Source organism: Lemur catta, chromosome 3 (genome assembly GCF_020740605.2).
Source record: "Lemur catta isolate mLemCat1 chromosome 3, mLemCat1.pri, whole genome shotgun sequence".
NCBI classification, from domain to species: Eukaryota; Metazoa; Chordata; class Mammalia; order Primates; family Lemuridae; genus Lemur; species Lemur catta.
The window spans coordinates 94,171,668-94,186,382 of NC_059130.1; the positions used below are offsets into that span (position 1 = coordinate 94,171,668).

At 38.9% G+C, this 14,715-nt stretch overlaps 2 protein-coding genes across 4 annotated transcripts in view; both read right to left on the minus strand.

Moving 5' to 3' along the window:
• The window catches only part of ST3GAL3 (ST3 beta-galactoside alpha-2,3-sialyltransferase 3), a 174,362-nt gene that overhangs the window by 63,023 nt on the left and 96,624 nt on the right, over nucleotides 1-14,715 (minus strand). The gene's annotated exons all lie outside the window — the stretch shown is intronic.
• Nucleotides 11,540-13,447, minus strand: LOC123634240 (male-specific lethal 3 homolog). Its single transcript, XM_045545638.1, has one exon. It carries the CDS (start codon nucleotides 13,060-13,062, stop codon nucleotides 11,995-11,997), a length of 1,068 nt encoding a protein of 355 aa, XP_045401594.1. The 5' UTR covers nucleotides 13,063-13,447; the 3' UTR covers nucleotides 11,540-11,994.

Below are 14,715 nucleotides of genomic sequence, written 5' to 3' on the forward strand. Positions count from 1 at the left end.
TTCATTTACTGAAACAGGCAAACTGGACTGATTAGGTTTATTAGAACTTTGGTGAGTTGGATACAATGAGTTTGAGATGCTTTTGAGTCATCCAAGTGGAGATGTCCAGCAGGCAGTTGGGTATTTGAGTCTAGAAATCAGCAGAGATTGGGGATGCAAACAGGTCTGACAGTTTTCAGAATATAAGTGTCAGTTGACGCAGTGCAATGATAAGAGAGGAGAGCCATGACTGAACCCTGGCAAACATCAACATTTAAGGATGGGCACAGGAAAAGGAAGTTACTTGCAATAGGGACTGAGAAGGAACAATCAGAGAGGTAGGAGAACTGGGAGGGAGTTTGGACAAAGAATTAATGAGAAGAGAGTTTCAAAATGGAGGAAGAGATCAATACTGCCAAGTGCTTCAAAGACATCATAAATAAAGTCTATCCATCCATTGGATTTGTCAGTGCTTTTTGGTGATCAGAACAAGAGGAGAGGAGGGGTGGAAATGAAAGCTAGATTACACAGATTGAGAGTTAGAGGGACATGAGGAAGTGCAGAAAGCAATTGTAGCAAATCTTGCACCCTCCTGGCGGGGGGTGGGGGGGTTGGGGGTACCCAACTTACTCCCAGTCTGGAAGGACAAAGATTCTACAGAAGTGGAGAAGAAGTGGCCAGTGCTCTATTCTCCTCTGTAATTTATGGCATGGGACAAAGCTTAGCAAGGATGCCTCTCTATCTTACCACTCCTTCCTGGTGTTGCAATGATAAAAATCCCAGGATCCTTCTCTGGAAAGGCAGGGAGGGAAGGGCTATGGAATGTGGGGATACCAGATACCTATCTACCCTGGCCAGGAGCCCACAAGCTTTCAAAGCCCCCATGGCAGTGCAACAGGTCTCTGGTACTTTCTCATGCAAAGGTCCCAAAACAGGCAGCTGGGACTGTGTTATCACTCTAGACTTCCTGCCTCAGAGAGCTCTGCAAGGTTTCAAGAGCCATCCTTGCACTCTGGGGAACTCTGCCAGCTTGGACCATGGCAATGGTTCCTTAGCAGTATGAGAATCACAGACATTATACAGTCACAGACATACACCGCACACTCTCAATCTTCCTAAAGCAAAGTGCGTCTCAAGAGAAGTGTGGTTTTCTTCTGTACAGCTGGGCAAGGGGACAATTTCTACATCAGTACCTCATTAGCTACCACCAGACATCTGGTAGACCTCTGTTTTGGGCCATTAGCCAGCCCATGAAACAACAGCTGTGAGAGAAAGTAGAATGCAGTAGTTAAGCCTGTGGGTTCTGCGGTCAGAATGTATGGATTCAAAACTCAGTTTCATCACTGCCTATCTGTGTGACCTCAGGCAAACTGCTTGACTTCTCTATGCCTGCATTTCCTCATATTTAAAACTAGACTAAAAACAATACCTATCTCATATGATTGTTAGGAGAATTAAAACAAAAACATAGGAAAAAGTCTTAGCACAGGACTTGACAGAAAGTAAACACTCAATAGATGCTAGCTGTCATTTTCCCTGCTGCTATTACTGCTCTGTAGCATGGCCCAGGCATGGATTAGGGCTCTGCGTTCTGCTCAAGCTGCTGGCCACAGGCTTAGCCTGCAGATGCCTCAATTTCTACCAGTGCTGAGTGGTCCCAACTAAAAGGTGTGATACTTAATCATGTCTTTCACCAAAGCATAAAAAGCCTCTCAAATGTAAGAAGCAAAGTACTACCAGGAAAATGAGGTATGTCAGTTATGTGTCAATCAGGGTTTTACGAGTTATATTTTTTCCTTTAAATCAACATTTAAAATGTTTACTGTGACCTACTCTGGGATCTTTATTTCTTCCTGAAAAACTTAACTAATTATAATAAAAATCACTGAGAAAGTAGAATTCACTTAATAAAGGCCTAACATTAACTTTTGCTGGAATGATCTAACATTCATAGCTTCAAGATATATCATCTCATTTCATTCTCTTGACTAATGAGTTAAGTAATGCTCACACTTTTCCAAGATCATACAGCCTGTTAAGTGAGAAAGCTGTGAGAACTTCCAGTTTCCAAATCTCATCTTTCTAATCTACCATGTATTAGAATATGCCATAATATTATTTTTCTTCAGTAACTCTCCCCACTAGGAGAGTGTCTTGTCAACATTTGTCATGTCCTCAGACTCTCAATCTCAGAGGGCAGAAATTAATATCCACTCACAAAACAAATATTAGGTGTCCACAATGTGCTAATGGCCCTACTACATGTTGGCAGCCATGAACAAGACCATGTCTCTATGCTAAAAAGTCCACAGCCTCCTGTGGGAGAAGAATAGCAATAAATAATTGCAAGTGCAACAACAGAGCTTTGTGTGAGGTCTGTAGTATCTGGGTGTACTTGGAAGTAGGGGAAGACTTTGCATTCCATGAGACCAAACAGATGAAAAGCCCTGCTCCAAAGTTTAGAGCAGAGCAGGTGTACAATAAACTTGAATCCCACGGGACCTCTGCCGCCCTCTCCCCATCTCTCTCACCAGAGGAAGACATACCCAGGCAGCAAGGCTCAGGGAGGAAAGGATGATTTTCCAGCAGACAGCACAAAGGTGTGAGGCAGAACAGTCTAGCTTCCCAGGGAAGCAGGACTCTGTAGCCTGGACAGTGTGGCATAGCAGCACCCTTCCTTTACATTGTCTGTCCCCGACCTGTGCCCAGGAACGGGGGTCACTGAGTGGGTGGGCACAGGGAGAGCGAAGCTGATGAAAAGAGAATGTGTGCTTCACTCAGGGCTCAGTAATAAAAAAAAAAAAGGTAAAAATTTAATGGTTTGTGTTTGTAGATCATGTCAAAATTAACACATCAAAAGAGTTGCATCTCTTGGCTGGGCATGATGGCTCATGCCTGTAATCCTAGCACTCTGGGAAGCCAAGGTAGGTGGATCCTTTGAGGTCAGGAGTTTGAGACCAGCCTGAGCAAGAGTGAGACCCCGTCTCTACTAAAAATAGAAAGAAATTAGCTGGACAATTAAAAATATACAGAAAAAATTAGCCAGGCATGGTGGCGCATGCCTGTAGTCTCAGCTATTCGGAAGGCTGATGCAAGAGGATCGCTTGAGCCCAGGAGTTTGAGGTTGCTGTGAGCTAGGCTGACGCCACGGCACTCTAGCCTGGGCAACAGAGTGAGACTCTGTCTCAGGAAAAAAAAAAAAAAAAAAAGAGTTGCATCTCAATACTGAATATATTTTTTAAAAAGAGTTGCATCAAGTCCTTTTCCATCAAAATACTGATGCTACAGAAATCAAAATCTTGAATTTACTTAAGTGTTTTATGGTCAAAATATCAAGAAGTAATAGCTACCCACATGAAAAAAAAGGAAAGACACCTAGATCCCTACCTCACTCCTAATACCAAAAAACAAACACAAAGAACAGATGGATTAATAATTTAAATGTAAATAATAAAACTGTAAAATAGGAAAAAAAACAAAAGGATGGCACCATCATAAACTACTGTGTATGTAAATCCAAAAACTGCTATGAGGGAGATTTGCCGATAACTCTCAAAATTACAAATGTCTGTAACTTTTGATCCAGAAATATCACTTTATTCTAGATAAACTCAGACTGTGTGGGAAATGATGTACAAAAAAAGGTTATTCACTGAAGTAATATTTCTAATAGTAAAGTTTGGAAATTGCCTAAATGTCCATCAATAGGGAACTTATTAACTAAACATTGGTACATCTAGATGTGGAATGCTATGTAAAAAATGAGAGGAATTCTTCTAGCCATGATGGAAGAACAGGGACAGGATCTGTCCTCCTACCTTAAACTAGAAAACTAGTAAAAATTTATGAAACAACAATTTTCAGACTTTGGACAATAGGTAGCACAGGACTGATCTCTGAGAAAAGGGAAATAAATGAAGTGAGCCCCACAATTGCCTAGCTTACCGCCTGGTGACAGTGTCCAACCTGCAGTGCAGCGATGGGGGACCTAAATAGAGCTCAGTGGTCTTTCTGAGTTAAGGAAACAGATCAAAGTCTGGGGAGGCAAGGACGATAGAACTGTAGAGAAGACTACTGCAGAGGAGAGAGCTATACAGAAAGCTCCAGAGATGTGCAAAGGGCTCCCCTAAAATCTTTGGCTAAGTACTGATCTGTGCATGCATGAGAGGAAACTCTGAAGCTGAGGAAAGAACCACCAGCAAGGAGTAGAACAAAAAATCCTTGGTATTCACACAGGGCTAGGAATTGTTATATTCACACAGACCAGAGTGGAAATGGATTGGCCAGAGTGGGAATACCTCATGAGATAAGAGGTATTGAGTAGAGTTCTCAGAGGGTACTGCATTAGTAATGGGGATAAATTAGCCCTGGATAAAAGTCTACTCAAGACCTGCCCTAACAATGTTTAAAGCAAGCCTCAAAGGAATACAACTGATTCCAAGTAACTTAACTACATGCCTGAGCAAAATCTAGCACTATTTAAAGGAATACAGGCATACCTGGTTTTATCATGCTTCACTTTATGGATATTGCGTGGGGGTGGTGTGTGGATTACAGATTGAAGGTTTGTGGCAACCTTGTCCCTGGCAAGTCTTTCGGTGCCATTCTTCCAACAGCATGTGCTCACTTAGTGTCTTTGTGGCAGCATTTTTAGCGATAAAGTATTTTAAAATTAAGGTAAATACGTTGTTTTTTTTTTCTTAAGACATAATGCTATTACAACTTAATAGACTATAGTATAGTATAAACATACAATTTTTATATGCACTGGGAAACCAAAAAATTTGCGTGACTTGCTTTAATAAGACATTTGCTTTATCACAGTGGTCTGGAACTGAACCTGTGCTAGCTCCAAGGTATGCCTGTCCAACAAATCTAGCAGAGAACAATGTAAAATTCACGTTGTTTGGAATCCATTGAAAAATCACCGGGCATCCATAGAATCAGAAAAACATAGGCCATTACCAGGAGAAAAATCAATCAATAGAAAGCATCCTAGAAATGACAAGAGATGATGGAATTAGCAAACAAGGATGTTAAGACAGCTATTATAAATATGCTCCATATGTTCAAGAAGGCAGAAGAACACACAAACATAATAAGAAATAAAATGGAAGATTTAAAAAGACCTAAATGGAGCTTACAGAGGTTAAAAACACAATATGTGAAATTAAAATACACCAAATGAGATTAACAGATGATTAGACACTACAAAGGAAAATCACTGGATGTGAAGACCTAGCAATATCAATTATTCAAGATGAGGTAGAGAGAGAAAAAGATTAAAAAAAAAATAACCAGAGCGTCAGTGAACTGTGGGACAAATGATACAACATACATATAAATGGAATCCTGGGAAAGGAGGTGGAGCAGAAAAAAATATTTCAAAAAATCTGGGGCCGGGCATGGTGGCTCATACCTGTAATCCTAGCACTCTGGGAGGCCGAGGTGGGTGGATCATTTGAGCTCAGGAGTTCGAGAACAGCCTGAGCAAGAGCGAGACCCAGTCTCTACTAAAAATAGAAAGAAATTAGCTGGACAACTAAAATTATATAGAAAAAAATCAGCTGGGCATGGTGGCGCATGCCTATAGTCCCAGCTACTCGGGAGGCTAAGGCAGGAGGATTGCTTAAGCCCAGGAGTTTGAGGTTGCTGTGAGCTAGGCTGATGCCACAGCACTCTAGCCCAGGCAACAGAGTGCGACTCTGTCTCAAAAAAAAAAAAAAGAAAAGAAAAAGAAAAAAAATCTGGGAAAAGGGCCCAAACTTGATTTTTAAAAAAAAAACAACCCCCAAAACAGTAACTATGAACCCAAAGATCCAAGGAGCTAAACAAACCTGAAGCCAAATAAATATAAATAAAACCGCAACAAAGTGCATTATAAATAAATTGTCAGAAACCAGTCATAAAAGAAAATCTCAAAAAGGATCCAGAAGAAAATGGAAATACTACATATGAATGAAGATAAGAATGACAGAGACTTTTTGTCCTAAACTGTGCAAGCCGAAAGAAAATGGAGTTACATCTTTAAAGGAGTAAGAGGGAAACAGTCAATCTAGAATTGTGTACCTTGCCCTCCCCCAACAAAAAACTTCCAAAACTGAAGGTAAAGTAAAGATTTGTTCAGACAAACCAAAGCTGAAAGACTTCACAGCTATCTGACCTGCTTCACAAGAAATGTTAAAAGAAGTTCTTCAGGCAAAAGAAAAAGGATACCATGTGGAAATTGGTATTTATACAAAGAAAGAAAGACCAACAGTAAAGAAAATTTGTGGGTAAATATAAAACACATTTTCCCCTCATTAAAAATACTTTTTAAAAATTTTTAATTTTGGCAAAATACACATAACATGAAATTTATCATCTTAACCATTTTTAAGTGTACAGTTCAGTAGTATTAAGTACAATTCACACTGTTATTCAACCAATATCCAAAACTGGTTTTCATCCTGCAAAACTGAAATTCTACAGCCATTAAACAGTAACTCTCCACTCCTCCCTTCCCCCAGCACATGGCAATCACCATTCTACTTTCTGTCTCTATGAATTTGACTATTCTAAGCACCTCATGTAAATGGAATCACACAATGTTTGCCTTTTTGTGATTGGCTTATTTCACTTGGCATAATGTCCTCAAGGTTCATGTTGTAACGTGTTATAATTTCCTTCCTTTCCTAGGCTGAATTAATATTCCACTGTATATATGTACTATATTTTGTTTATCCCTTCATCTGTCAATGAACACTTGGGTTGCTTCTACCTTTTGGCAATTATAAATAATGCTGCTATGAACTTGGCTGTACAAACATCTCTTTGACACCCTGCTTTCAATTATTTTGGGTATATACCCAGAAGTGGAATTGCTAGATTATCATATGATATTTTCAAACTTTTTAGGAACTGCCATATTGTTTTCCACTGTGGCTACACCATTTTACATTCCCACCAACAGTGTACAAGAGTTGTAATTTCTCTACATCCTTGCCAACACACTAGTTATTTTCTGTTTTTCAAATAGTAGTCATCTTAATGGGTATAAGGTGGTATCTCACTGTAGTTTTGATCTGCAGTTCCCTAATGATTAGTGATGTTGAGTATCTTTTCATGTGATTTTTGGCCATTTGTGTATCTTCTTTGTGTCTAAGTCCTTTGCCCCTTTCAAAATGTTTGTTTTTATTATTGCATTTTGGGAATTCTCTATATAGTCTGGATATTTATTCCTTATCACATATGTGATTTGCAAATATTTTTTCTCATTCTGTAGGATGACTTGCCCTCTCCTTTTAAATAATTTATTAATAAATATTAATAAAACAAAGCTGTGTAGATTTATAATATACATAGATGTAAAATATATGAGGAAATAGCACAAAGGTTAAAAAAGGGAAACAAACGTATACTGCTGTAAGGTTGTTATACTCTAAGTATATAATATTATTTGAAATAGATTATTAATTAAAGATATATATTGTAAACTCTAGAAAAACCATGAAAACCAAAGAACAAAGAGGTATAGCTACTAAGCCAATAATGGAGATAAAATGAAATCATAAAACATAACAAATTAACCCAAAAGGAGGCAGGAAAAGAAAGAAAAAAAGTAACAAACAGGAAACTAATAGCAACTTAGTAGATTTAAAACCAACCATATCAATGATTATATTAAATATAAATGATATATAAATGTTATAAACATGCAAATAAAAGGCAGACATTATCAGATTGGATACAAAAGCAAGACTCAACTATGTGCTGTCTACAAGAAATCTGCTTTAAATATAAAGACACAGATAGGGTAAAACTAAAAGGACAGACTGCTTCCCAACCAGCCCTGAGATAACTGAAGGCCACCAAAAAAGAGTAAAAGGATGGAAAAACGTATATAACAATAAAGCTAGTTTTAAAAAGGGTAGAGTGGTTATATTAATATCAGACAAGGAAGATTTCAGAAAAAGGATCATTATCAGAGAAAAAGGGATTATTTTAAAATAATGAAAGAATCTATCAGAAATGGGATATGATAATCCTAAATGTATATGTACCAAAGGACTGAGCTTCAAAATACATGAGGCAAAAACTGATAAACAAAGACTTCATTACCCTCTGTCAGTAACTGTTAGAATAAGTGGACAGAAAACCAGTAAGGATACAAGAGACCAGAAAAACACTATGAATCAACCTAATCTAATTGCCATTTATAGAATAACCAATAACAACAGAAGTATTTTCTTTTCAAGCACACACAGAACATTCACTTAGATAAATCAAATTTTGACCCATTAACTCAGGTCTCAATCAATTTAAAAATATTAAAATCATACAAAACATATTCTGATCACAATAAAAATAAACCAGAAATCTATAACATAAAGATATCTGGAATACCTCAAAATATTTGGAAATTAAGCAAAATACTTCAAAAGAACCAATGAGTCAAAGTAGAGATCACAAGTAAAGGTAGAAAATAAAAACACAACACATCAAAATTTGTAGAATGCAGCCAATGCAGTAAATAGAGGGACATATATAGTATTATAATGCTATAAATTCTATATTAGAAAGGAATAAAATCAATGATCTAAACTTCTACCCTAAGAAACAAACAAAAAAAAGAATGAATTAAACTTCTAGTAAGAGAAAAAAATGGAGTTAAGAACAGAAGTCAATGTCATAGTGGAAAAAAATATTAATTGACAAGAACTAATGAAACCAAAAGCTAGTTCTTTGAAGGATCAATAAAAATGATAAACCTCTAACCAGATGGATTACGGAAAAGATAGAAAAGATTACCAATAACAGGCATGAAAAAGAGGACCTCTATAGAGATCCTAGGCCTTAAAAGAATAATAAGGGAATATTATGAACAACTTTATGCAAATTCACAACTTAGATAAAATGCAAAACTTCCCTGAAAGACACACTACCAAAGAAGAAATAGGAAAACTAAATAACCCTAGATCTATTAAAGAAATTTAATTCTTAATAAAAATCCTTCCCACAAAGATAACTACAGGCTATTTCTTATTAAGAAATTATTTCTTATTTCTTAATAATATTTGTTATTAATACATATATAAAAATATATATTGGTGTCTGCTCCTCATTCCTGACATAGAGCTAATAAAATCCTTGTAGATAGGGGCATTAGGAGAAAACTTTTGTTCTAATATTTGGTCTTTGGTCCCAGTTCCTGACCCAGAGCTCCTAAGACCTTTGTAATTTCCTGAGTGATAGAAGCATCTGACACAGAGCTCCTAAATACCTTTAAATTTCCTGGGTGACAGGAGTGTCTTCTGTTCTCTTTGAATTTTCAGTACCACCCCCTGACCCTGGGGATGGGGAGAAGGGCTGAAGGTTAAGTTGATCACCAATGGTCAATATTGTAATCAATCACGCCTACATAATCCTCCATAGGATTTATAGAAGCCTCCATAAAAACCCAAAAGGACAGCATTTGGAGAGTTCCCGAATTGCTGGCTGCATGGAGGTGCCTGAAGAGTGGTGCATCCCCTCCCACAGGCCATATCCTATGCATCTATTCCATGTGGCTGTTCATCTGTATCCTTTGTGATATCCTTTATAATAAATGGGTAAAATAAGTAAAGTATTTCCCTGGGTTTCGTAAGCCACTCTAGCAAATTAATCAAACCCAAGGAGGGGGTCTTGGGGAGCCCTCAATTTATAGCTGGTTGGTCAGAAGTATAGATGACAACCTATTACTTGTGATTGGCATCTGAAGTAGCGGCAGTCTTGTTGAAGTGAGCCTTCAACCTGTGGGATGGATCTAATGCTATCCCCAGGTGATAGTGTAAGAACTGAACTGAATTATAGGACACCCAGTGGATATCTGCTGAAAACTTGCTTGGTGTGTGGGAAAAACTGCCACCATCTGGTGTCAGAAGTGTGTTCGGTGGTATGGGTCAGTAGAGAGAAAAATTTTGTTTTTCTTCAGACAGGCCTAGATTTTGCTGAGCAATTCTATCAAACATTTATGGAAAAATATTACCAATTCTATACAAGTTTATAGAAAGATGAAGGAATATTTTCCCAATTATTCTATGAGGCCAGCATTACCATAATACCAAAACTAAAGACATCACAAGAAAACTACAGACCAATATCTTTAATAACCAGAGACACAAAAATCCTTAATATTAGCAAACTAAATCCAGCAACGTATAAAAACAATAATACATCAAGACCAAATGAAGTTTATCCTACAAGTGAATGGCTGGTATAACATTCAAAAATTAATGGCAAAAACAAAAATGAATAAATGTAGTTTGCCATATTAACAGACTAACAAAGAAAAGCCATATGATAATCTCAAAAGATACAGAAAAAGCATTTGACAAAATTCAACATCTACGCATAACAAAAACTCTGAGTGAACCAGGAATAGAAGAGAACTTCCTCTATCTGGGGAAAAAATGTATCTATGAAAAACCTACAGCTAACACCATAATGGTGAAAGACTAAATGCTTTCCTCCTAAGACTGGGTTCACTCTCGTCTCATCTGTCCAATACTGTATGAAGAGTGTAGCCAGTGCAGGAAGGCAATAAAAAGGAGTTGGAGGCATCCAGGTCAAAAAGGAAGAAATAAAACTCTTTAGTAACAGCAGAAGACATGACTGTCTATATATGTATGATATTGATACAATGATAGTCCTAGATCAACAGAATAGAACAGGGAGTCTAGAAGTAGACCCACACATACATGTTCAACTGATTTTCAGCAGACATGCTAAGGTAATGCAATGGGGAGAGGACAAATGGTTCTGGAACAACAGAACACCCATATGCAAAAAGTGAACCTCAACCCTCACCTTTTACTATATATAAAAATTAGCTCAAAATGGGTCACAGACCTATGTGTCAGAGCTAAACCTATAAAAATTCCAGGGGAAAACAAGAAGAAACTTTTTGACCTTGGATTGGGGAAAGATTTCTTAGATACAATACCAAAAGCACAATCCACAAAAGAAAAAAAATTGATAAACTGGACTTTATCACGATTAAAAACTTCTGCTCTGTGAAAGACATTGTTAAGAGAATGATGAGAAAGACAACAAAATATTTGTAAATCACTTATCTGACAAAAAGCTGCTATCAGAAATGTTGAAAACTCCTTTAATTCAGTAAGAAGACAGTCAATTAAAAAATGTCAACAGATTGGAACAGTTCTGTAAAGATAAAAGAATGGCAAATAAGCACATCAAAAGGTACTTAAGATTGTCAGTCATTAGTAAAACACAAATTAAAACCACAGTGCAATATCACTATAAACCTACTAGAATGGCTAAAATCAAAAGACTTAAGGCAAAGATGTACAGCAACTGGAGCTCTCACACATTGCTGGTGGGAAGGCAAAACAGTACAATCACTTTGGAAAACAGTTTGGTAGTTTAAGGGTTTTTTTTTTTTTTTTCAAACAAAATAGGCAATGCTTTATTTAGATCACCAAAAATAATGTTTCACAGAGAGGAAACTGTTATAAGCAAATGTATAGCTGCAAATTTTCTTTTGCCATCAATACCAATTCCCTCTAAAATACTTTGAGACTACTCTGCAACTTCCAAGTACAAACTAAAATTTGTTGGACAGAGTTGCTCAGCCTCATCACAAGAATAAAAACAGTCTGCCAAAAAAATTTAATTTAATGCTAACAAATAACAAAACAATGTTATTCTTACTAACTGAAACATCTACCCCAATGGCCTAACCTATGTACACTTTCATGAACAATTCATTGTGAACATAGTTGCTCTTTTTTTACCTGCCATCACAGATGGGCTGTGCGTAGTGTAGCAGAGCCCTTATAGGCACCTCAGAAGTAATTATTAACAGAATAACTACAGTATGTGGGCAACTAAAACAACAGGGCCCACCTCTCCCAGGATGAGCGTTGTATTTGTTCTCTCTGTAAGGAAGACTCACCATTCTGTTAGTTTTTCAGCTGGAACCCGGAACACAAAGCTAAATGGAGCAACTGGTCTTACAGAACCATCAAAACTTTAATAAATTGCCCGAGGGTTCTTGGTGCTGTAATGCGCCTCACAGGCAGTGACATAAGCTGACTCTGGGAAGAAGTCATCACGGTACTCTGCTAAAAACCTCAGAAAGAGATCAAAGTGCTTCAGTAAAGCCTTCAGATTCTTCTCAGAGAAGGACATCTTTCCAAGGATTTCTGGAAGTTTTACAAACAACCGCAGCAAATGCTGTGCCCCATAAATGTAAGAGGGAAGGGGCGGCTGGTCACCTGAGGAGTAATTGTCAGGCACGAGCTTCCAGGAGAGGACCTCATTTATTTCATTAGTTCTTCTCCCTTCGAAGCCAGCAAACACAGCACTCCCTTCCTTGCTGGGAGTCAGAGGAATAGGTGAAGATGATGCGCTATGCAATGGTGTCTTCTTTTCCAGGTGCAGTAACAGCTTGGGCATGCTGGCGGACCTGTCCTGCTGCCGGCGCTCTGGCTGAAGCGAGGTGCTGCCCTCAGACAGCCTGTCACAGTTGGCCGTGTGGCGCGTGGACCGCCTCAGAGACTGCAATGCTTTCGGCTCAGCTTTGCGCCTTTTGGGGGTGGCTGGTTCACCTGTGGTCTGCTGATGCTCTGTGGACTGCGGAGTGGACTGATTCAAGAAAGGTGGGCTAGGAGAAAGCTCCTCCTGGCTCCTATTAGCGTTTGTGGCACTTTCCTTAATTGGAAGAAAAAATTTACACGAAGTCACCTTTTTATACTGAGTTTGTTCATATGGATAGAGCAAAACCAATGGGAGAGCGTAATCAAAGGTTATTCTTAGTCCATCCACCATCTCCTTACAAAGGTCAACGTTCTTTTCTGCTGGGATATAATGCACATTCATGTTTGCGTGTGGCACAGCGTGGTGGTGACGAGGCCTCTCTTTGGCTGAAAAGGCTGCACTGATAGCAAAGTGCTTCACGTAGGATTCCAAAATTGTTATGATGTTGGTCTGGCACGGAAGTTTGACTAACCGTTTCCTCCTGTTAATATAGCAACAATCATCCTCAAGCTGCTTCTTCAGAACTTCAGGGATTTCTATAGTTATTGTTCTTTTCTCCATTGCCCTTTTTGTTTGCAGCTCCGGTTCTTCTTTCACTTCAATCTTTTCTTCAGTATCACTTTCTTCACTTATTTCTTCATTATTACTACCAGAAGAACTGCTTATTGAGTTTTCATCATTTACATCTTTTTCTTCAACAGGGAGGCTTTTTAAGATAGAGTCAACACCAGGCAACCTACAGCGCTTCTTCTTTCTTCCTGTGCTTCTCAGGCGAGCTACAGCTTTTCTGGCCAACTTACGCTGTCATCTACGATTTTCGTCAGTGTCGCGAAGCACACGATCTTCGGCTGCCCATCTATCCCAGCTTCTGTCCCAACCATTAAAATGGATCAGATATCGTGGGATCTTTCTGCCTTGTCTTTCCCAACAATAACATCGACAATCTTGGCATCGTACAGCACTCGCGCCTTGGTGGGGTCAGGCTGAAGCACAGCACTTTCTCCCCTGAGGGGAATTGAAATTTCACGCCCTCGCTCTCTGGCGCTCACTTGCTCATCATGGCGGAGGGCGAGGCTTGAGGCGGGCAGAGCATGCGCAGTGGGGGAGAGGGCCGGAAGCAGGGGGGCGGCAGCGGAAGCGGGGGGGGGGGGCGGAAGCGGGGGGGGGGCAGCGGCGGAAGGAGGGGGGGGCGGCGGCGGAAGCGATGGGGGGCAGGAGCGGGGGTGGGGTGGGGCGGAGGCTGCGGCTGCCCCGACCTCGGGCCCCGGTTTCTTATAAAGTTAAACATACATTTACGTTAGGACCCAGCCATTCCACTCCTAGGTATTTACTCAAGAAAAATAAACATATATGTTCACATATAAACCTATATTCATAGTGGTTCTATTTATAATTGTCCGAAACTGGAATTAACCCATATATCTTTCAGTCTTTGAGTGGATAATCAGATTGTGTTACATCCATTCAATGGAATATTACTCAGCAATCAAAAGGAACAAACAGCTGATACATATAACACGTATATCAATCGCAAATGCACTGAAAGAAGCAGACTCAAAATGCTACCTACCATATGATTCCACTTACACGACATTCTGGAAACACGACAAGGATAGAAAACAGTCAGTGGTTGCCAGGGGCTGGGGTTTGGGGGAGGGGTTAACTACAAAGGAGCATAAAGGAACTTTCCGAGGATGATAGAAATGTACTATTGATTGTTGTGGTGCAAAAAGCATGCATTTCTCAAAACTCATAAAACTACTCAAAAGGTAAACTTCAGTATCTGTAAATCAAACTTCATTAACCCTCACTTTTAATAAAATGATACAGCCATAGTATATTACACAATCACTTGAAAAATGAGATGGATCCATATATGCTGATAACAGGATAATCTCTAACACAAATTATTAGCAGTAAAAAGCAAAGTACAGAACAATAAATATAGTATGTTCCCATTTATGGTAATACTGGTTGTCTCGGGGGAAGGGGTCTTGGGTGGCAGTATGTACACTTTTATACTACTTGAGGTTTTTTGCTTTTTTTTTAAACCACATGTTTGCATTACTTTAAATTAGAAAAAGTAAAAGAAGCCTATATACAGGTCAAGGAAAACTCACAGGTGTCTGGGCCAGGAGACTGAGTCATGTAGGCTTGAGAAAACATGCCTTAAGAACACAGGACACACAGCCAGACACAGACAGAGGCACTCAA

Excerpts from the sequence above, each read along its gene's own strand:
- LOC123634240 (XM_045545638.1), bottom strand. The coding sequence starts at position 13,062 with ATGGAGAAAAGAACAATAACTATAGAAATCCCTGAAGTTCTGAAGAAG.